General features: G+C 36.1%; 1 protein-coding gene across 3 annotated transcripts in view; it reads right to left on the reverse strand.

Moving 5' to 3' along the window:
* The window catches only part of HOOK1 (hook microtubule tethering protein 1), a 75933-nt gene extending 51685 nt beyond the window's left edge, over positions 1 to 24248 (reverse strand). The window contains exons 1-8 of one of the 3 annotated variants that reach the window (XM_032301936.1): positions 24113 to 24248; positions 23684 to 23827; positions 16890 to 16975; positions 12230 to 12302; positions 9327 to 9377; positions 7994 to 8126; positions 1552 to 1619; positions 131 to 193 (exon numbers count right to left, since the gene is read on the reverse strand). In XM_032301936.1, coding sequence (XP_032157827.1) covers positions 131 to 193; positions 1552 to 1619; positions 7994 to 8126; positions 9327 to 9377; positions 12230 to 12302; positions 16890 to 16975; positions 23684 to 23746 — 537 coding nt within the window. In that variant the 5' untranslated portion in view covers positions 23747 to 23827; positions 24113 to 24248. Of the gene's footprint in view, positions 1 to 130; positions 194 to 1551; positions 1620 to 7993; positions 8127 to 9326; positions 9378 to 12229; positions 12303 to 16889; positions 16976 to 23683; positions 23998 to 24112 lie in introns of those variants that run through there. The other 2 variants (XM_032301937.1, XM_032301935.1) reach the window with 2 other exon arrangements.
* Positions 24249 to 24772: the final 524 nt, after the last annotated feature.

A 24772-nucleotide genomic window follows, 5' to 3' on the forward strand; every position in this document is an offset into this window, starting at 1 on the left:
AATAAACAACCTAAATTTCATGGAGAAAAATATTCTTGTAAATGTTCTCCAATGAAAGCCTTATGATACTAATTGGCCAAGCAACTGTATGACTGTTTTCAACATTTTCCCCAGTTACTGAGATACTCACCTGTTGCTCTAATTCTCCAACAGCATCATTTGTAGGAGAGCTCAATATTTCTTTACTCATCAACTAGGAAATTAAAATAGTAAACTTAAGTACAATAAAGAGATGTTATGAAGTAAAAATAGGCTTACTTGAAAGGAGAGTAAGATGTTTTACAGTTAGTTTTCCTTTGTCATACTTTGATGAACCTTAGAATATTATTCAAATAAGAATTTTATTAGAGGCTTAAGCTAAATAACACAATGTTCAACCATTACATCAGTGAGAACATCAGAAGTAAAGTGTACTTGAAATACAGAAATATATTTAAAATACCTATATACTGAAAAATTACAATCTAAGTTCTAAAAGATGAACTACTAAATAAAATTGATAAATAATAATAATAAAGATTCTTCCATAAAATAACACTTTTAAAATACTGCCTTTAAATGAGTGATATGATAAAATTCCTAATCTGAGAAGTCATTTTTAAAGTAGGAATTACAGGGCATCTGGGTGGCTCAGTGGGTTAAAGCCTCTGCTTTTGGCTCAGGTCATGGTCCCAGGGTGCTGGGCTGGAGCCCCACATCAGTCTCTCTGCTCAGCAGGGAGCCTGCTTTCCCCACCCTCTCTGCCTGCCTCTCTGCCTACTTGTGATCTCTGTCTGTCAAATAAATAAATAAAATCTTTAAAAAAAATAAAGTAGGAATTACAATTATATGAGAAAAATGGAGCCTATAAAAAATAACATTTTTGCACCTGAAAGGCAAATTTATGGCTGTGATGCTTTAAATTCAAGCCAACAATGCAAACTCAGAGCACACAAACTAACTTCCTGTGAGAGATCTCCCTCCAAACCATGCCCCTGCCAAACTATGCTTGCCCTCCCTAATCCCTAGGTTTCTTCTGCATTCCACGTCACTCACTCTGTTAAGAATTAACATGTACCATGTGAATTCTGAATCCTTCTGGATGACTTTATACAACTGGACTGCCTTGAACACAGGCTACCTGGCTTCCAGACATATCACCCACCATTATTTGCTCACAGTACTAATGTTCTGAAAATGAACACAAGATATATTTACACACATGCTTTACCATTTTGAGAAAAACTGTTCTCATTGGCAGGGAAAAAAGAAGAAATAAAAATTCTGTTCTGGTTAGAGGTTGTTTATCCTGCTTAGGTGAAGTTATCTAAGGGAACCTGACATTATAATCTTTTAAAATACAGAAGAACTAAAATTGGGCTTGAAGTCTTTTTAAGATATTCTGGGTAAAGAAAAGAAGGGAAGACACACTAGCTTAAGATAAGTAAACCTGCTGCAAAGGGCAAGTTTGTACAAATAAAGAAAAACATACATCCATAAGATTTTATGTGAAAAATTTTGTGTCATTTGGTTAAGGATTTTCATATATATGTAAACAAAATAAAAACTTACCTCTTGAATAGCAGTCATGACCACATGTTGAACAGATTCTTCCAGTGTCATTATATTTTGAATATGTTCTGTGATTCGAAAACAAACAAACAAATCTGATAAAAATCTACTCTTTACCCATGGAACTTTATTCATTCAATTAACAGCATAAAAGTTCATTTATTATACACACTTCTTTATGCAAGTATTTTTCCACAAGAAATAGGTCCATTAAAATTAGATAATCAGAACTAAAAATATTCATATTTTTAACATTTTATTTTTCATAAAGAAGAAACCTCTAATTTTCTTATAAGGAAGAGAAAGAGAAGAAATTATAATCTTAAAACAATTATGACAATTTCTTCCCTGTTCTTAGATATTCAATATTACAGGATGAATCCATACATATTAAGTGAATTCCTAAATCTTCGGCCTAGAAAGTTACATTTTATCACCTACTTAGTTCATTTCAGGAAGGCTTTTAAAGAAGGGACTTATATAACCTCCTTAAACGCATGCTCGATATTCATCAAGCCTCATCTATGCCTTACCACACACAGGCAGTAAGTTGATTCTGTCCCAATAAGAAATGAGAAACCATTTCTTATTTGAACCATATTCAAAAATATGAAAAAAAGTTTCATATTTTTGCATATTTCATATATTTGCATAATCCACTACAATTATGTTCTCCAGCTAAAACAATTTCCAAAAAATTCCCAATTTAAAAAAAAAAAAGCTTACTATTTTCAAATGCTTTTATTGTTTTAATAATTCTTCTGGAAAACTTCTGAAAGTTCTTGTCTTTCTTTTATTTGTAAAGCCAAGAACCGGACAAAGATTCTGATAGATTCTGGTATGCACCTGATCACTAAGTAGGGAGTGGTTGGAAAAGGGGAAGAATTAAGTAGAGAAAGGACAGAGATGCAATTGTTTCCTTTAACTGGATTTTCTGGAAAATGGAGTGTTTCAAGCCTGCTAAAACCTTCAAAAAAATTATTTTTTACCCCACCAAGATAAACCAGGTACTACTAGCCAAACAAATTCACTCTTTCAAAACTGAGATTGCTGCTATACCTTGGAATCATTTTGAACTCAATTTTCCCTACAATGTATAAAGGTGTGTTAAAAAAAAAGAAAAGAAAAGAAAAGAAAAGAACACACATACAAGGAGGCTAAACAATAGGCTATTCAACTATCAATGGGTTAACAAAGAAATCAGAGGAAATAAAAAAAAAAATACATGGACACACAATGGTAACCAAAACACTACAGTCCAAAATCTTTGGAATACAGTGAAAGCAGTTGTAAGACGGAAGTTTATAGTGAACCAGGCACATCTCAAGAAACAAGTCTCAAGCAACGTAACCATATACCTAAAGAAACTAGGAAAGGAAGAGTAAACAAAAGCCAAAGATAGTTGAAGAAAGGAAATAATAAAGATTAGAGTGAAAAAAAAAATGACACTAAAAAACCATAGAAATAATCAATGAAACCATAAGATGATTTAAAAACATAAAACTGAGAAGCCTTTAACCAGTTTCATCAAGAAAAACAGAGTCAACTCAAATAAATAAAATCAGAAATGGGCCGCCTGGGTGGCTCAGTTGGTTAAGCAACTGCCTTCAGCTCAGGTCATGATCCCAGAGTCACAGGATCGAGTCCCACATCGGGCTCCCAGCTCCATGGGGAGTCTGCTTCTCCCTCTGACCTTCTCCTCTCTCATTCTCTCTCTCTCTCTTTCTAATAAATAAATAAAAATCTTTTAAAAATTTAAAAAAATCAGAAACGAAGGAGGAGAAACAGTAACTGACAACCACAGAAATACAAAGAATTACAAGAGACTATTTTGAAAAACTATATGCTAATATATTAGACAACTTGTAAGAAATGAATGGATAAATTCCTAGAAACATACAATTTTTCAAAATGTAATCAGGAAGAAATAAAAAAATTTAAACAGACCTATTCTAAGTACTGAAACTGAATCAGTAATTTAAAAAAAAAAAAAAAACTCCCAGTAAACAAACATCCAAAAGCAGCTGGCTTCACAGGTAAATTCTACCAAACATTTAAAGAGTAGTTAATACCTATTCTTATCAAACTATTCCAAAAAAATAGGAGGAAAACTTCCAAATTCATTCTATGAGGCCAGCATGACCTTGATATCAAAACCAGACAGAGACACTACAAAAAAAGAAAATCAGAGGTCAATATCTCCGATGATCATAGATGCAAAAATTCTCAACAAAATATTAGCAAACCACAGCAATGGCCACGATCACCAAACCGTGGAAAGAACCAAGATGCCCTTCAACGGACAAATGGATAAGAAAGATGTGGTCCATATACACTATGGAGTATTATGCCTCCATTAGAAAGGATGAATACCCAACTTTTGTAGCAACATGGACAGAAATGGAAGAGATTATGCTGAGTGAAATAAGTCAAGCAGAGAGAGTCAATTATCATATGGTTTCACTTATTTGGGGAGCATAACAAATAGCATGGAGGACAAGGGGAGATAGAGAGGAGAAGGGAGTTGAGGGAAATTGGAAGGGGAGGTGAACAATGGGAGACTATGGACTCTGAAAAACAACCTGAGGGTTTTGAAGGGGGGGGTGGGAGGTCGGGGTACCAGGTGGTGGGTATTAAGGAGGGCACGGATTGCATGGAGCACTGGGTGTGGTGCAAAAACAAGGAAACAACAATGAATACTGTTATGCTGAAAAGAAGTTAAAAAAAAAAAGGAATACGCAAAAAAAAAAAAAAAATTAGCAAACCACATTCAGTAACATATAAAAAGGAACATTCACCATGATTAAATGAGCTTTATTCCAGGCACCCAAAGGTGGTTCAGTATTCACAAATCAATGTGATACATCACATCACCAAGAGGAAGGATAAAAACCATGTGATCATCTCAAAAGATGTAGAAAATCATTTGACAAAGTATAATATTCACTCATGATAAAAACCCTCAACAAAGTAGGTTTAGAGAGAACGTATCACAACATAATAAAGGACATATCTAAAAATCCCACAGGTAACATCATGCTTAATGGTAAAACAATGAAAGTTTTTCCTCACGATCAATATCAAGATTAGGATTTCCATTCTCACTACTTTTATTTGACATAGTACTGGAAGTCCTCACTGCAACAAGCAGACAAGAAAGGAAATAAAAGGCACCTAAAGTGGTAAAGAAGAAGTTAAACTGTTACTATTTGCAGATGACATGCTACTATATATATAGAAAACACTAATGATTCTACCAAAAAACTATCAGAATAAATAAATTCAGTAAGGTTGCAGGATACAAAATTAATATATAGAAATCTGTTTTGTTTCTATATACTAATAATGAAGTAGCAGGAACAGATATTAAGAAAATCCCACTTACAACTACACCAAAATAAAATACCTAGGAAAAAATTTAACCAAGGAAGTGAAAGACTTATATTCTGAAATCTTTAAAAAATTGATGAAAGAAATTGAAGATGACACAAACCAATAGAAAGATATATCATACTCACAGACCTAAAGAATACTGTTAAAATGTCCATAATACCCAAAGCCATCTACAGATTCATTGCAATCCCTATCAAAATACCAACAGCATTTTTCACAGAAGTAAAACAAATAACCCTAAAACTCTATGGAGTCACTAGAAACCTTGAATATCCGAAGAAATCTTGAGAAAAAACAAGGCTGGAGGTATCAGAATCCCAGATTTCAAGACATACTACAAAGATGTTGTAATCAAAATAGTCTGGTACTGGCTTAACAATAGACACATAGATCAATGGAAAAGGATACAGAGCCTAGAAATAAATCCACACCTATATGGCCAATTAATCTATGACAAAGAAGGCAAGAATATACAATGGAGTAAAGAGAGTTTCTTCAATAAGTGATGCTGGGAAAACTAGACAGCTACATGTGAAATAATTAAAGTGGACCCCTTTCTTACACCATACACAAAAATAAACTCAAAATGGATTGAAGACCTAAAACCATAAAATTCCTAACAGAACACATAGGCTGTAATCTCTTGGACTTAGCAACATATTTATGGATATGTCTCCTCAACCAACGGAAAGATAAGCAAAAACAAACTACTGGGACTGTACAAAAACAAAAGCATTTCCATAGCAAAGGAAACCATCAACAAACGAAAAGGCAACCTACTAAACAGGAGAAGATATTTTTAAATGATGTATCCAATAAGGGGTTAATATACAAAATATGCAAAAAACCACTACAACTCAACACCAAAAGTACAAACATTCTCATTAAAGAATGAGCAGAGGGCCTGAACACTCTTCCAGAAAATAAATACAAATGGCCATCAGATACATGAAAAGATGATTAACACTAGTCATCACAGAAATGTAAATCAAAACCACAATGACATACTACCTCACAACAGTCAGAATGGCTAAAATAAAAAACACAAGAAACAAGTGTTGGTGAGGATGTGGAGAAAAAGGAGCACTCGTGTACTACTGATAGGAATATAAATTGGTGCAATCACTGTGGATGACAGTATGGAGGTTTCTCAAAAACAAAGAGAAATCCCGTATGATCCAGTAATTCCACTGTTGGGCATTTACCCAAAGAAAACCAAAACACTAAATCAAAAAGATATATGCACCCCTATGTTTACTGCAGCATTATTTATAATAGCCAAGATATGAAAGCAACCCAAATGTCTGTCAATAGATGAATGAATAGAGAAGATGTAGTACACACACACACACACACACACAGTGGAGTATTACTCAGTCATAAAAGAAGAATGAGATCTGGCATTTTCAATCACATGGATGGATCCAAAATGTTTAATGGTAAGTGAGGTAAGTCAAATAAAGACAAATACCAAATGATTTCACTTACATGTGAAATCTAAAATAAAACAAAATAGAACAGAACAGAACAAAACAAACGAACTCCTAAACACAGAGCTAGCTGGTGGTTGTCAGAGAAGGGGTGAGTGAGAGGATGGGTTAAACAGATAGAAGGGATTAAAAGGTACAAATTCCCACTCATGAAATAAATGAGTCACAGTGATAAAAAGTAGAGTGTAGGGAATATATTAAATAATATTTCAATAACATTGTATGGTGATAGATGGTAACTAAACTTATCTTGGTGAGCTCTGAGTAATGTACAAAATTGTCAAAATCAATTTACTATGTACCTGAAACTAACGAATGTCAATTATACGTCAATAAAAATAAAAAATAAAATTAAAATAAAATTAAGCAAAAATGTTATAAATAACCAGTAACTGAAATAGAAATGAAGCATAAATTAAATAAAAAATAAGAAGGATAAGAACAGAAAAATTCTAGATTTATAAATTAATTGCTATTTGTCAATATGTAATTAAACATTTATGGATGTTTACCATGAGCAAATTCTTCTTATTTTGTGGGGAAAAACCCAATATATAGATCTTTGACACTATATCTAAGTGAAAAATAAACGCCTAACGAAAAACACCTGCCCTAGGAAAAAAAATAGCTAGCTGATGATAGAGATGGACTAATACCAAAGTTTTCTGATACTCAGTCCTTGTTCTTTTTTATCAATAAGAAATTAATTTCATACATTTTCTTTTTCTCTGTCCTAAATTTGTTCTTACTGAATTTAACCGGTCTCATATTCTTATTTCATTAGTTAGATAAGACTGAATTTGTCTTCTAAGGTCCTGGTTTAAAGTACTATACAAACTTAAGTACCCAACATATTCTTATAAAGGTGATGTATTAAGACCAGGTTTGGACGAATCACATAAAAAACATCAGCATCAAAAATCTCACCACCCGGCCTGATGTAAGCCCTGAGAGAAGTAAATCTTGGTCTGTTCAGTTCATCACTTCACTACATCCAACCAAAAATGATCTTTTGTACTCATTAGGATATTGATCACACCGTTTGTATCTACCAGTATAATATACCGATTCCATTTATGTCATCAGACCGCTTAACTGGAGGATACACTAGACAGGCATTCTTCTGAAAAGAGCAGAGTATCACTTGAAGAAGCCTGGATTATAATTTAGTATCTGCATATTTATTTACAAAAATCTGAATCAACCTAAGCTTCTTAACATGTGAAACAGAAAAATGTATCAGATAAATAAGTAAAACTTTTACTGAATGTCCACTAAGTCCTAAGCACTGAATATACAAATTAAATTAATTAAACTAAAACACATTTAATTCGGTCACTGATTATAAATCTCAGAATCTAGGTACTAATAGAATACTCAAGATTTGTAGCTTTTTAATGATAGAACTGGGCTAGGCTTAAGATCTCCTGGTTACATTTCCAGGTACTCTGTGACAAGATACAATAGTAAATTGTTGTACTACTTTCTATAACAATGTAGGTTGTTTCTAGAAAGCAAACTTCCCCAAATAAACTTTGAATTAATTGAAATTCACTTACCTTGCTTCTTTTCACAATTGACTGCACAACCTAAAATAAGCTGGAGCAATCTCCCAAGCTCCACAGAATCCGAACATTCAGTTATTTGGTTTAAATCAGGGATAAGTTCTTCAGAAATCTGCTGCCCCAAAAACTGCAGTATTGAGACAATAAATTAGATCACTCATTTCTGTAGATTACAAAGAATTTATTACCTTTAACTATTACAAGGAAAACAAATTAAAAATAGGATTGTGAAATGGCTCAGATAAATTAACAAATTGATAAATCCATAATTATTGACTAAAACCAGTTGGCAAAGCTCAAGCAGCATCCCAGAATTTTGAGTAACCAACCAACAGCAACTAAAATGATTTTACATCCAATATCCTTTGATCCCACCATCAGAGGGATTAAGAAAGCCCTAGACTGATCTTTTATGACAAAACTTAGGCCTTTCCAAAAATAAACAGATTTATGTTAAGCTGAAAGATAAGCATATTTTGGTGCATGACTGATTAATAGAAAAACACAATATAAACCATCACACTTGCAAATGAACAGCAAAAACAGCAAATCTAACTGGATTAATCTTTCCTAGCTTTATCTTTCCTTTTTTTTTTTTTTTAGCTCATTAAAAAGTTTTCTTCGCATTAAAATAGCTCTAAAATGAGTTTGAGGCATTAATAGGTTGAAAAATTTAAGTCTTAAAATTGCTGGAAAAAATTACAAGTATAAATATGTGACAACTTTAAAAAATAGAAACCAGGTCTTTTGATGGCAAAAGCAAACCAAAAGTTTTCAAACATAAGCAATAAGCTTTCTTATATCAAATAATCATACTGGGGAACTTGTTATGATACTGAATAAGAAAAAAAACCTACTTGAATAGTACTATCTGAAGTGACACTAATACAACTTTCATTTTGCCTTTTTCCTAATTTACTTGTACAGAAGCATAATTTCACAGTATACTTTTGCTGCTGTTTGCATTGAGAAGAAATGTCAAAATAATACTTTCCATAGGAAAAACTTCAATTTAATTATAAAGTCTACTTTATAGCATTGCATAAAATCAAATCATTTAGAAATGAAGGTAATTCTCTTGGAGAAAATAACAAATGTCAAAAGTATTAATATAGAAGCAACATTATTTTACAAATCAATAAATTGTGTTTAAGCCTGTTCATGTTCACAAAATTTGAGTGTTCTGAGAATAGCAAAAAAACAATATTCTAATTATGAATTACGTTTTAGTAAGATGTTATAAACAAAAACCCAGGTTATTTTTTCTGGTGTCGATATAAATATCATATAGAATTCTGTATTTAAACAAAGTCAGATTTTTTCATACCTCACTGTAATAACTCATAATTCCTTGAAGTACCTTCTTTAAATTACTAGCCTAGTGGGGAAAAAAAGAGTAAGAATTCAATAAATTATTTCAAATTAGTAATGAAAGAAAATTTATGCCAAGGTGAAAGACATATAGAAACTCTGGCCTCATAAAAATGACAATAAAAAAACATGTATTAGAGTTTTATAAATACAAGCATATGATATTTTTAAACATGAAATCTTTGATCAAAGTTTGATTAAAAGTGTCTTCATGCTTCTGCAGGTTAACCAGAGTAGTTCTACTTAAAGTGAGGTGCAGTGGAGTACCAACTTTATTAGCTATGAGCATGTCCATCTCCAAGTCACAAGTGAGTAACAGGGTTTCTACTTATTTTCTTGACACAAACAACAGATAACAGGACAAAATGCAAGGAATAATGTCTTCTAAGCTTTATCCACTAGACAGTGTGGAACTCTAATTTCTGAGAGAAGAAAAACAAAAAAGATAAGCCCAACTCTAGCCCAAGATTTCTCTCAGGAGGCAATTTTCATTCCATGAAATAAACTGGTAGAAACTAAACAAAGCCTGATGTTTTCACTGAGTTGAGGAGATAGACATCAGAAGTTCAGGAAGGCCAAGAGAGTTAGAATTTGCGGGGCAGACAAATAAAGAGGTAAGCACTATGGAGAGAAAATGCTTCAGAAATCTGCACAGTGGTTTGTCACTTTCAGCTGAATACCAATTCACATGTGCATGGGTGAAACTCACTGAGATTAAACAAAAATAATTTCACTTTTTTTTCATTTTTTTTTTTACCAGTCAAGAATAACTCCCAAGAAAAAACAATTCAAGGAAATTTAAGTGAAACAATTCCCAGAGATTACACAGGGCCACAAAACATTGAAATTCCCACCAGTCAGAATGAAGAGACTATCTGCATCGACAAGCACTCACTAAAGACCCAGAAAGGTCACACCTTGTTAATTGGTCTAATCTAGCCCTAGAGGAAAAATAAATCTAGATCTGTCTCCTAACCTTCAAAGCTTTGGAAGGATCAAACCAATTCACCAACTATCTTAACTGCCTGCAAGAACAAAGTCCAACATTCTTTAAGGAAAACACAAAATTCAGTGCTCAACAATGAAATTCATACTGTCTAGCACCCAATAAAAACTACTACACATGTGAAGAAACAGGAAAATGTGGATCATAAGGAGAAAACTCAGTCAATAGAAATGTGCCAAGTAATGAGAAATGAAAGAATAAGAAGACAATAATGTTAAAACTGCTAGCTTCAAAATGTTCATGGATTTAAATGAAAACGGGAATATAAGAAGAGAAATGGAAGATTCTCTTTTTTTCTTAAAGAAAAAAATAGAGATGGTCTCTAGATAAACAAAGGAAGACTCAACTGTTAGGCATCTACACAAAAGACCTAATATAAAGACAGATTAAAAGAATTAAAAAAAAGATACACTAAAGCAAAAAATAATAAAATTTAATTTTAATTATTAATTTAATATATGACAAATTAAGACTTCAGAACAAAGATGGCCAGAGATTAAAAAAAGGCCATTCATAATGACAGATTCATTCATCAAGAAGACATTCAAAAATTAATGTATATAAACTTAAGAACAGAGATTTGAATTATATGATTTAAAAGTTAGCAGAACTGAAAGGAGAAATCAACAAATCCATAATCATTGTTAGAAATTTAAGGACTCCTCTTCCATAACTGATAGAATAATCAGCCAGAAAAATCAATAAAGATATAAAAGAGGCAATAGTACTATCAATACATTTAACATAATCCATCTGCAGAATACATGTTTTCAGGTACACAAAAAACAGTACCCAGACAGACCATATGTTAGGTATAAAATAAGTCTCAATAAATGTAAAAGAATTTCTCAATATAGAGTTATGTTATCAAACAAAAACTGAACTAAATTAGAAATAAATAAATATAAGAAAAGTACCTTAAAAATCCTCAAATATTTATAATTTGAAATACCTACTTCTAATCTACCTGTGGGTTGAAAGAAACCCCATGGGAAATGAATAATTTTGAACTTAAGGAAAACAGAAACACAGTATGTCAAAATGTGTGGGATGTGTAAGGCAATGTTTAATATTAGGAAAATAAAAGACTAAAACTTGGGATTTCATTTCCCACTTTAAGACACAAGAAAAAGAAAGAGAATATGTAAGTAGAGGAAAGGAAATAATACAGAGAGGAAATCTATGGAATAGAAAACAAAAGCTAGTTCTTAAGAAGAAACCAAACAAATTTGAAAAATGTCAAGTCAAACTTATCAAGAAAAAAAAAAGGCAAGACATAAATAGCCAACATCAGTAGAGAAAGAGGATACATCACTAAAGATCAGAGTCATTAACATATTATTATCAAAATAGTTAAGAACAACTATCACAGAAACGATTCCAAGATCCATCAGTAGGTGAATGGGTAGGTGACTGTGGTGTATCGATGTATTGAAACACTACTCAGGGGAAAAAAGAAAAAGGAAAGAATTCCTAACACAGGCAACATGGATGAGTCTCAAAAACATCAGTGACTGAAAAATGCCAGACACAAAGAATAGTAAGAATATATACCATCTGATTCCATTTATATGGAACTCTAGAAATCTACAGTGACAGAAAGCAGATTCATGGGCCAAGCGAGGAGTGGGGATTAACTGGGAAGATGCATATAAGTGCATGTTTTGGGTTAATGGAAATGTTCCACATCTAATTACAATGCTAGTTACATAGGAATATACATGTGTCAAACTCAAACTGTACACAATAAAATGCACCCTTAGGTTAATTTATTAAAAAAGATTTAATTGATCTTAGTGTTAATTTTAAAATCACTGTTTGGATTAAATGCTTCTACTACTTATTCTGCATACCTTTATTCTCCAGTTGTCACCAATATCCTCTTTAATTCGGCTTAACCAAGATTCATTGAACCAAGCTACATCACTGAAACAAAAATACAAAAGGAAAACATTAAAATGTTTTTGTTACATAGAAACTACTAAATTAAATAAATATTATGTTATAACAATATTTTATATCCTAAAGCCTCCCCTTAATAAGAATAGTAAATATTATTTAAATGAATCCACTGAATTTTTAGTGATTCCTAAGGATTTCTTTTGTGATTTCTCATAATAAATTACTTAATTCATTAACATTTTCAATTTAATAAACATTTACTAAGTATGTCATATTAGATACTCTGATGGCAGGCAGATGTAAAAGTCCCAATCCTAAAAGGGGAAAAAAAGAAGAAAACTAACATTTTTAATGTGCCTACTCTGTATCAAGCACTGTGCTTGCTGCTTTTCCATAGTGCAACATTTCAATGTCATAGTAAGTGGCAAAGGATTGATTATGATTATCCTCAAACTTACTCTTCAGGGAACAAGATGAGAAAAGATAAGTGATTTTCCTAAAGTGATACTAGTACATGGCAAAGTCCAAAATAAATCTATTTGATTGTAATTGAGTAGAATAAGTGTAATGAGAAATCTACAAGGACAAATTTGGTTTTAAACTTGTAAAGTTAAGTCATATTAATATGGAATGGCAAGACAAAGAATTGCTATACTGATTGCTTAGGTTTTAAAGAATAACATTTGGCTAGAGTGAACTGTGCTAATAGATCATACATACTCTAAACAAATATTTGGATGTGTGATCTGAGTAAGCAAGTGAGCAAGATTAAACTTCATATGCAACCTCATAACTCTCTGGACATACCCTTCTTTTGCTTTTTTGTACTGACACATCTACATATCTTAACTAGACTCTTGGCCCTAACATTTAGCTCCTTTTCTCATATTTCCCAGAACTTCAGTGAAACTCAAGGGACACCCAATAAGGGGACATAAGACTGAGAAAGCAAAATATGGATAAACTGTTTTATAAAAAAAACTAAGAATCAATATAAAAATTATTTTTTAACTCCATGATGGTATTTGTCCTCAACAGTTTAACCAACTAAATACAGACAATAATTAACACCTGTGGGTTACTATACATAACATAGTTGTTTTGCTTCAACAGACACCCTGACACTTTCCTTCTTGAATAATCAAAAGGTTTACTTGTTAACACATCAGACTGTGATTTGTACAGATGCATGTGCAACTGGCCTTTTATGTATTAAGACCTCAAAGTAAAAATCTATCAGGAGAGGTTCAAGATACCAGATTTCAATGATTACAGCTGAATCCAAGCACTGGTGTTAAAGTCAGGCCAAAGCTATGCAAATCCAGGGTTTCAGATAATTACCTTATTCTTTGACTTTAACCTCCACTTCATGTATAGACTGAAGAATATCTGAGTACCTCACAGAACAGTAAGAACTAAATGAAATAACATATGTATAGGGTATATAACAATGTTTTATAGTTTAATAAATACTCAGATGTTGGCTATCAGGATTTATCATTTCAAATGCTCAAATATGTGCTGAATAAATGAATGAACAAACAAGTACATGGTACTTGAGGGCTCTGGGTTTCTATATTCTTGTCTCACTCTTTTTCCTCTAGCAAAAATGTCTAGTCAAAGGCAAAAGAAACAAGCAGAGAAGCTATCTATAGTTTAAAGTGGCCAAAGTAAGCCTTTTAGGGGAAGTCACATGCTATAATATTTATAGTTCTAGTGGGTTGAATTGTGTCTCCAAAAAGATATGCTCATCTCCTAACCCCTGACACCTGTGAATGTGACCTTATTTGGAAATAGGGTCACTGCAGACATAATCAAATTAAGATGAGGTCAAACTAAATTAGGGGTAGGCCCTAATCCAATATGACTGGTGTCCTTCTAAGAAGAGGAGAGGACATACAGACAGAGAGGGAAGACAGACACATGGAGAAGAGACAGAGATTACAGCTTTGCTCGGGTGGGGGCACCCAGAAGCTGGAAGAAGGAATGATCCTCCCCTACAGGCTTTGGAGAGAAGATGGCCCAGCCAATATCTTGATTTAGGACTTCTAGCCTCCAGAATTATGAGAGAAGAAATTTTTGTTGTTTTAAGCCACCTACTCTGTGGCACTTTGTTAATGCAAACCCTAGGAAATGAATGCAGTTGTAGTTACAGTTTTTCCTCATGTGCTTTTTAAAGATCTACATATATTTTAAAAAGAAATATACACAGATTATGTATTCAGACCAGAGATAATAATTAGGGACTTGTAGAACCCTAACGATAAGCCCATGGTTCCCATGTCTAAGTTACACAGTTTGGGCACTGAATTTCTTTTTTTAAAGATTTCTTTTTGTGGGGGAGTGAGCCAGCAAGGGGGGAGGGGGTCAGAAGGAGAGGGAGAGAGAATCTTAAACAGACTCCATGCTGAGTGCGGACGCTAATGTGGTGCTGGATCTCATGGCCCTGAGATCAGGACCTGAGCCGAAATCAAGAGTCAGACATGTAACCAAATGTGCCACCTGGGCGTCCCGGGCATTGATTTTATGACCTTATTCTTTAGCATACCTGCCTCAGGTGAATAATAAAAGAATTATTCATTTAATCCTGCTACTTCCTTAGAAAGCAAAATTTCCCTTCTCATCTTCAGTAACAACTTTGATGTGATTTGATACGAGTCACAGTAGCAATCAATGCAGTAAATAAACTGTAACATATACAAAGTGCTTGAAGTGTTCAAAGAAATATGGTAAAATGTGCCCTTTTAGCAGGAATATGAGAGACTGATCCAACTAGGAAAAAATGTATGCTTCCAAGTTTCACTATCCAAATCCAGACTTCTGGAAAGGAACAAAACAAGAAAGGAACTGAAAAAGAAAAATAAATTTTAAATATTCCTTAAATGACAAGGAAGCTTAGACAGCTAAGTACATGCAAAAACAGCCAAACAAAGCAAAAAAAGAGGTTTCGATCAATTTTAGGCCAGTCTTCTGTTTTATGAAAAAAGAGAGCTTTATAATGGGTTGACTATTATATTATTTTTGGAGAGAAGTATTAGTAGACAGTAAGAGACAAAAAAGAAAACAAATAAGAGGAAAATCCGAGAGACAGAGGATCAGCAGTGACTGTAGAATCCACCAGATTATGGAAAATGAGTTGGTGATAAAGGGTAGACTTTAAATTTGAATTGGCCCTACTCATCAGGTACAGTATAGGGAGTCAAAGAGCCACTGTATCACATCTTGGCAAAAACAGGTCTCTTCCATTATGTTACAGTAGAAAAGCTATCAGAGCCACCACAACACATATAAATAAGAGCTTTGGATGACACTGTTGAATCAAAGAATGCATACCAGCCTTACAGTCTATACCAACCACAATGTAGCTGCATCTACACCAAAACCCACAACTTATGGCAATGAGAAAAGGCAAGGTGTACATTCTAACGACAAAAAACAATGAGGACTTTTCCCAAGTCAATATCCAGAAGGCTTCCTTCTGACCAATGAAATCACTTTGAAACTAATCAGGGTATAAATTAAAAAATGTTTAAGAACCATTTTTAAGAAAACAGAGGAAGAAGGCATATTTTAGAATGACTACCAAAAAAATGTTAACATGTTAAGTTTGTCTCTTAAAGTGTTAATCTTGAGTTAACCAAAAAAATCTATTTAAATTACATCATGTTGAAGATGCCAAGTAACTAGAATTTTGACATTTTAAGTTGTTTTTCTGAGGGTGAGAAGGAATTTTGGCAAATCCACCTACAGGGTTTTCAACGTCAATCACAACAAACCTTGACAAAATGATGGCAACAATTAAATAAACAATCTCTGGCTATGAAACAAGTGACAGAGGTACGATTCTTGTCTCATTGAAGGATTATTATAAGAATAAGCAAGTACAAAATCAATATGGCTATCAATTAATAAATTGGCTCCATTTGTTCCTACAAGGTGTAGAGCTCATATTGCAGATGTTATAATCGTAATCCTTGCACAACGTTTGGCAAAAACTGGGAAATAATGGACTTAAGAGCTTTTGATACTATTAATTAAACCTAATGGGTCTAACATAAACAGAATTATTAGTTAAGATTCCTCAATATTTGTGACTTCAAATTTCTTTTATACCTCATTTTATTATTAGTAGAGTTATAGAAGTTCTACTTTTAATTCAAGTATAGATTTTAAAATTTAATATTTTCCAAATCCAGTATTTATATTTCAGTTATCTCTAAAATAATAATCTTCACACACTGACAGCTTCCAATAACAGTAATACAACTGGAAAAAATTAAAAGCAATTATACCATTCATTTAAACTACATACACTCTATATATATATACACACTATAACGTGTCTGTGAACAGAACAAGTTTAAAATTAAAACCTCTTAAATAGATAAGAATCTTGTTTGCTCATTTAGTTAAGATGGACCTCTGTGAATAAGCAAGAAATAATCAGGTTGTAAACTTTTTTGTTCCCCAGATGCAATAGTGCGTTGGTACCATATGGCTCTCAGGACTTTGTAGGATACAGTTTCAGTGACTTTTAGAATGTGAGTCTAAGCTTTCTTCCTTGGTATTGGGTTTACAATTCTTTCAGAATCAGTCTAGACCACCACTTACATTTGATGAAGAACTTGTGCCATGGCAACTCCATTAGTCAGCTGTTTGACATCTTGACAAGGTGCAGCAGTATTGAATGTCTGCAGCTAAAATGACATAGAGCAAATTACTTCACTGCCTCTTTATACTTACAGGGTAGTGTTACCAACCCTCCCAAACATATATATACATAAATGAACATGACCGAGTTAAAAATTGTCCTGTTTTGTTTAAATTCTGATTGTGCCTAACAAATGAAACTATATTAATAAGTTTCTATGGCTATGTAATATTTTTATAAAAATAAACACTTAACAATTCATAAAATCATGAATAATCATACCTAAAATATTTAAATTCATTGATGCAGTGTATGAAGTATTCCAGAATTTCTGAAAGCTGCATGTAATGCTCTTAAGACAGACAGCACTGTGTTCATTTTTAGGAGAATAACATCAAAAGGAGCTTTAGGAAAACCTATTATTTCAAATTAAAACTTCACTCACATCATGTGGTAGGACAACAAAGGCTAGAAATGTCAAGTCTAAAACTACGTAACTGACCACTAAGCTCTGAAATAAGGCAGGGCCTTAGCCTGCCATCCAACAATTAGTCTCAATGCATGAACGGTCCAGAGCCCACCCATCACATCAAGTTGTTTCTATCCACTTCGGTTTTAGATACTACTCTTTTCAAATCTCTATGTTAAACATTCATGTTCATGCTAAAAAGAGAAGTGGGGGTGCCTACGTGGCACAGTCGGTTAGGTGTGTGACTCTTGGTTTTGGCTCAGGTCGTGATCTCTGTCTGGGTTGTGAGATCAAGCCCTGTATCAGGCTCCACACTCAGTGCAGTATCTGCTTATGGCTCTCTCTCCCTCTCCTTCTGCCTTTCCCCTCTCAAATAAATAAATCTTTAGAGAGTGAGAGAGAGAGAAAGCAATAAGCAAATACAAGACAGAAGAATTTTTCTAATAAGCAAATACAAGACAGAAGAATTTCTGAAAAGCAAATTACAACAGAGCTACAATGGTTCATATACTTCCTAGAAATCTCACCTGAACCCATTATGATCTTAAATTAAATACGTTATGACTCTCTTTTCCTACACATATTCATCTCCTTTACTATTCAATCATTGTTCTTTAGTTCACCACTTAACTGTCTTAATCTGATACAATTCTCTCCCCATGATTCACATTTAGTGATTGTTTGAGATTCTATAAATTTATCTCCATTATGCCAATACAACATGAAAGGATGACACAGACAAATCTAGACACAGTCACTTTCAAAGTATACACACAAAGATAGTTTACTGAGCTCCTACTCTCGTGGGCACTGTAATATATGATGGGGTTACAAAGGAAAATCACCAGTTTTCTACCCTCAAGCAGTTTCAGTCAGGAGTTGAGAGGAGAAAAAGACATAAATTAGAAAACGCCATTCCCAGTCTCATGACACAGTATGCACAAATTGTTCTGAAATAGATGGGGGTTAACTAATTTAATTAGGGCTGTATTTAGGAAAGACTTCTTAGGGATGATGCCTGAACAGAAGGTCTTGAGTAAAGAAAGGGCCAAGACAAGGAAGCTTCAGGAAATAGAAACATTGTAAGAGTGCAAATACATGAAAAGAAATGGTATTTTTAGGCAACATACAGTTTGGTATTACTGGATTTCCAGTGCAAAGAGGAAAGAGAAGGGGTGACAACCAAGGAGGGGTAAGAAAACAGATATGGGTCAGGACTCTGGAGGGCTATGACAAACCTGGACTTACCCTTGATGGTATCATCCTTATAATAGGAAAGAGAATAGTTTCTACCTCAAAAGATGGTGGTGAGAATTAAACGAGTTAGCAAACAAAGCAAACTTAGATCAGCACCTGGCACACAGTGCAAGCTCAACAGCTGTTAGCAATTAACTATGATTCAGGGTTTCTCAAAGTTTGGAGTTGAAGAACAATACGTATGAGAATCCCTAGACATATTAAGTCAGAAAATCCCTAAGTGATTCTTGTGCACACCGGTTTTTAGAACCGTCACTCTGGGTGATGATGAATCACTGAAGAGTAGTAAGGAAGAAAGTGACACCTTTAGCATATTTTGAATAGCAGCAATAGTGACACAGAGAAAGGAAGGGAGTAATTTTACACCTGAGTCTGATAGAAGATTCCTGCAATGGTTTTGTTGATAAAATGGACGGCTTAAGAGATAATTAAGGTAATGCTAACTAAAAGGACAGAATGAATTGATGGAATTTAAAATATAAAATAACCAGGATTTTGTAATGAAATGGATGTACAGGGAAGAAAAACCCCAGGGGATCTTTAAAAAGAAGACAATCACATATTTTCAGGTAAACTGTGGCTCCTACTTTTCAACCCTTCCAACTGACCGTTTCCTTCACGGACTTTTTACAAAATGCATATAAGTTATCTAAAAAGGATGATTTTAGAAGCAAAGAATATTAAGTAGTAAAGAAATATGTAAAAATGTACATATACTAAGTAGTTGTCTTATCGCCCACCATGCCAATTAAGATTAATTTTTCCTTCCTACAAACACAGAAATCAAAGTGTCTCTTGAAAGTTCTTTAACTAGTTGCAAAGTAAACTAGATAACATAGATTATGAATTATTTGGCCAAATATAAAGGCTTTATAACTAAGAAGAGTGAATAAATTAAAAAGTTTGGTATGGGTAAGGAGGCCAAAACAGAGGGCAAAGGAAAAACATCTCCTTTCACAATATTCTTTGTAGAAGTGAAGAAGCCAAAGTCTTTTTAGTGAGTGGCCCAAAAGGGACAGACAGAGCTTCCTCAGTAACCACAGTGTTCTGGCAAATAACCATCCTAGTTTCTTCTTTATCTATAAATAAAGCAAATAATCAGAACTGTGGAAATGTTGTCCCTGAATTGCTTCAATGTAAATGTCACCAAGATCAAGGGGAAAGGGGGGATTTTCACAACTGACAGCCAATGAAAACTGAACTTTGGGTAAGCTCTATTCTCATATTCTCTTCCTCTACATGCTCATTTAAGAAAAAAGATTACTGTTTTGAGTTTCATGGTTTTCATAAAAATGATTCAGCCTTCAATATTTTTTGTTAATCTGGGCATATATTTGGCACGAGTTTTTCCTTCACCTGCCTGTCAAAGTCAAAGAAAACAAGAACTGAGAAAACCATTAAAACAAATACGGTTCAACTCTAATTTTATTGGTGAAATCAAAGTCCAAAAATTTTAAATTTCCAAAAGTCACCGAGCTGAGAGGCAGAATTAAATTTTTCTTCATATAAATACTTAAAACTCTCATATACTCCCTCTACCTTGTAAACGGTGCCCAAATTTATCCTTCAGCCCTAAGTTTTTTGCTAAGTAGCAGTATAACATTTTTAAGAAAATTATTTTAAGATGAGTTCCAAATTATGAAATATAACTTAATTGCCAAAAGAGGCACCTCTTTCCTAACCAGCTTTTCTTTATGAGTTCTCAAATTGTTAATGTTGATTGTTCTGTCCCAGAACACCGTCTGGTGCTGAAAGAACACAGTCCACTACCAACTATCTTCTCATCTCCATGATTTAGCCCCATCATAACTTTTTAATCTTTTATCTCCTACTAGTTCCCCTCAACATGTAACATCACTCAGTATGGTAGGGAACACATTAAGAGATGAGAGGTATCATGACAAGATGTGTGTCTTCCACTAACTCTTTTGATCTACTGCCAAAGGAGACCATTTACATTACTGCCAGGGGTTCTTCCCTATGTTTAGAAATTCATTTCCCCTGATTTCTACTGAAATTTCTACTGCTGAAATCCATCAATCCTCTATAATACAGTTAGAAGTTCACCTCAGGTATCGACGAGAACCTACTTAATGGTGAAATACTAGTCTCTGAGGTCAGGACCAAGACCAGGATATTGACTATCACCACTTTGATTCAATGTTGTATTGGAGATTCCAGCCAGTTCTCGTTCGTGGGGACAGAGCAGAAAACCAGTCATACAAGGGCTCTGACCCCAAGGAGCAAATAGGAGGACTTCAGAAACTGTTAAGTATTATAGACACAAAGAAAGTGGGTAACAGGTTACAAAGGGATAGGAGTGGGGGCGGGGGGGGGGAGGCAGGTCAATCACTGTTAACTGATTAGGAAAGATGACAACAGATCCAAGAACCAAATGATGAAAAGAAGTCAGCCACTAGAAGAACTAGAAAGAGAATATTCTAGGCAGAGGAAAGAAAAGTTAAGAAAGACCTGATGTATTAAAAACTGCTTAACTTCCTCAAGAAATAGAAAGTGCAGCATAGTAGGCATGGCGAGTGTGGCATCAGGAAAGTTTGGAAAACTTGGGGAAGTGAAGTGACATCAACAATGCAATGACTGGCAAAGACAAAATAAGATACCAAAGTTCACTGGGAATCATCTGGACAGGTAAAGAGAAGCCAGCAGACAGAAGAAACTAAGGCAGAATATCATTTCACAATGGAAGCATCAACTAAGATAAGGATAATATATCATAGTTTGTCAAATCCAGCAGGTGAAGGCCTTAGAAAAAAGGAACTCAAGTGCAGTGGGTTGAGGAGTGAATAACAGTTCAAGAAGTATAAAGGATGAGTATTAAAAACTCAAATAATTTGACTGCACAGGAAAGGAGAAATACAGTGTGGTTTTAAAAGGAAGTGACGGCTCTTTGTTCTTTCTCTTTAAGGTAAGGAAGATTTGAGTAAGCTTACATGTAGAGAGGAAGGAACCAAAGGAGAGGAAGAAACTGTAAATACAGAAAGAGAATAAATGATAAAGCAACATTTTAGAACAGGTATAAGGGACAGGATCTAGAGCAAGAGCCAAAGATAAGGAGGAGGTCATTTTCCTGAGAGGAGAAAAGTTGGGGGCTCAAACAGGGTACTGACGAAAGTTTGCAAAGAGAAGCAGGGGGAGCCGTGTGGTTGTTCTTAGTCTTTATATGGCTGGGCATGGTTATGCCAACAGGAAGACTTCACTATAACAGTATTCGTAAAGGCAACAATGCTGCACAATAATTCCACCTTCTCTGCAGTGTTTCAGCAGCCTGAGAACTAGAGAAGCAAATAACCTGTTACACTCTGTCATCTATACCAGTTTTGTAGTTTTGAAGGAATACTGCCTCTCATTGTAAAAGTACACAGCTCTACCACTCCAGCAAAAAAATAGAAATTTCTTTGATTATTCTCAGTATCTGTCTTCCTTAGTGCCCTGACCAAAGTAGGAACTCAGTAAATATTAGTTCAAAGAATAGAAACAGTCACATAACATTTTAAAATACTGCAATACAATTCAAGAAAATCCTATACTTCTCCACCACCTCATATAAGTCAATGACATCATAAAGACTAAATTTACTATTTAACTCAGATGTTTGAAGCAATAAAGTAACAGATTAGGATACACCCTTTAATTAGCCAAAAACACCTCATTAAAAGCAATGTTACCTCATTTCATGACAGTTTTAAAATACAGCATCTAAATCCCAATACTTATTTTAAATGAAAGTACAGATGAACAGTTAGCTAACTGCTTTTAACCCAGAAACTCTATATACTTGTATTCCACTTATAACAAAAGCTATTTACCTCTATACTGTTTTAAATTACGCTTATTTCCAGTAGACTTCATACAGGGCCAGAAATCTTCTCTGATTTCTCTCTTCTTGTGAATTACTCAAATTAGGAGATTGCTAGGGAATCTCATCAACAAATTACTACCTCCTGATCCAGTCTGTATACATCCCATTGTGTACACAAGTAAACAACAAGTTTGGGGATGGGCACCATCAAAAGCACCTTGTGGACACACCATTAAGTATCAACCCTGCCCGATAAGGTTTATAAATAAACTACTGGCTGAGCACCTCCAAAAGGTGAGACATCATTTTACTGAGGGGAACACTGGAGACAGAGTCTGCCTGTCCAAACCGAAAACAAATTAATTAGAAATACTAAACATGCACAGAGGCGCCTGGGTGGCTCAGTGGGTTAAGTGTCAAGGACTTCATCTCAGGTTTGTAAGTTCAAGCCTTCCTGGGCGCAGAGTCTACTTAAAACACGCACACACACACACACCCCAACCCCAAACACGCACAAAGTGCAAACGAAAATGCCAAGTCTCTTTCTTTAAAGAAAATGCTGTCCACTCAAGGGGGGAGGCAGCAAGAAAAGGGAAATATAAGCCCCCCACCCCAACATATCTTTTTCTGCACACAGGAAATATGTGCAAATATCCCTTCTAAATGCCTTCTACAAAATCAGATGTCCTGGGATCCTGGAGGAGCTCTCATGATTCAGGAACCAAAACCACCTCTTGGCCACCTGCGTCCAAGCAGAGCAAAGTGGTTCCGGTGGGAGGGAAGTTTCGGAGGGGGCCTTCGCTCCCGAGTGGCACAAAGATCCGTATAGGAAGGCTCTTCAGCAGACAGAAGGCAAGAGAGTCGGTGGCCCAGAGGGAGAAAACAGGGCGGCAAGGAGTAAAGGGGATGGACACTAGGCTCCAGCCACAGCTGTCAGAAGCACGATCAGGGGAGTAAGAGGAGCGTTCTGCGTCCCTACCTCCAGAGCTCCCTTTACCCCTCCCTCGTCTCCCACAAACATACACACACTCGAACATACACGCACACCTGCCTCGAGACCCGCAGGTGGCACTCTCACGGTCAAGGGCGACGGGAGGCGCGGAGGGCAATGAGCCGAGTCTGCGGCGCAGGTGGTGCGATTCACTCCCCAGGCTCACCTGCGGAGAACTCGCCTGGGCCCCTCGGCCCCCTCGACCTCTCCTACTCACCCAGATGATAAGGCTGTCGCACAGCGGCAGCTCGGACTGCGAAAGCGGCTGCGTCTCTTCCATGGTCGGGGCCGCCGTCTGCGACGCCGCTGACACCGACACCTCCCTCCTCCCCGCGCTCCGCCAGGAGCCGGCGTCGACGACCTGCGCGCCGGCCGGGAGAGCTCGATAGCCAGGCCCAGCGCCCGCGCGGCTCACGCGCGGAGCCTCGCGCTGCCGACGTCGCCGGCGTAACCCCCTCCTCACCACCGCCACCGCCCCCGTCCCCGCTCCGCCCCGCTCCGCGGCTCGCCCCCTCCCCGGTCTGGGCAGACTGCTCCGCTCTGCACCTGAGCCCCGCCCCCTTCCGCCCCTCCACTCCCTCCACTCCCTCCCCTCTCCTCCCTCCCCTCCCTCTCCTCCCCCCACTTCCCGCCCACTCCCGCACACCTCTCCCCGCCGCACTGAGTGACCAGAGCGCGCACCAGTCACAAAGAAAGTAGGTGCCCGAGAGGGGCGTGCGGGGCGGGAGGGGGCGGGAAGAGCGGGGATAGGTTGCGCAGGAGGGATTGCTGATTGGACGCACCCTCTTGGCTTTGACCAATCAGTGTGAGACAAGACAGCCTCCGGGAGGGAGTGCGAGAGGGTGGGAAGGGGATTGTGACCTGGCAGGTGCGGTGAGGGCGGGGGCGCGGAGCGCGCGTGCGCGGCGAGCGTTGTAGAGTCTGAAGCTCGCGCAGCCCCAAGGGCGAAGAGGCAGCGGGGCTCCAAGCGTAAGTAGGGCGGGCTCAGGCATCTTCGCGCCTCCTTTCTCGAGGTAGGGCAGCTCCTGGCTACACCTGAGGAGACCCACGCTCTGCTGCCATGATGTCTTCAGAAATAGATCCCACCCAAGAATAAAAACCACTCGCGATAGGGAGAGCTGATTATCTCCTGGGCGTTCGTTGGCAAAGGACATTTTAATTTGCAGACATGGGAAAGACATGTGTTTGCTAAGGAGGGAAAACTACCATAAAGCTGTTTTAAATAAGCTCTCACGAGATCACGAGCCACGGGCCACGGGCAATTTTATTTTAAATGGGGTAAAAGGGAGGACCATTTTCAGGTAGG

The sequence above is a fragment of the Mustela erminea genome, chromosome 10, assembly GCF_009829155.1.
Source record: "Mustela erminea isolate mMusErm1 chromosome 10, mMusErm1.Pri, whole genome shotgun sequence".
NCBI classification, from domain to species: domain Eukaryota; kingdom Metazoa; phylum Chordata; class Mammalia; order Carnivora; family Mustelidae; genus Mustela; species Mustela erminea.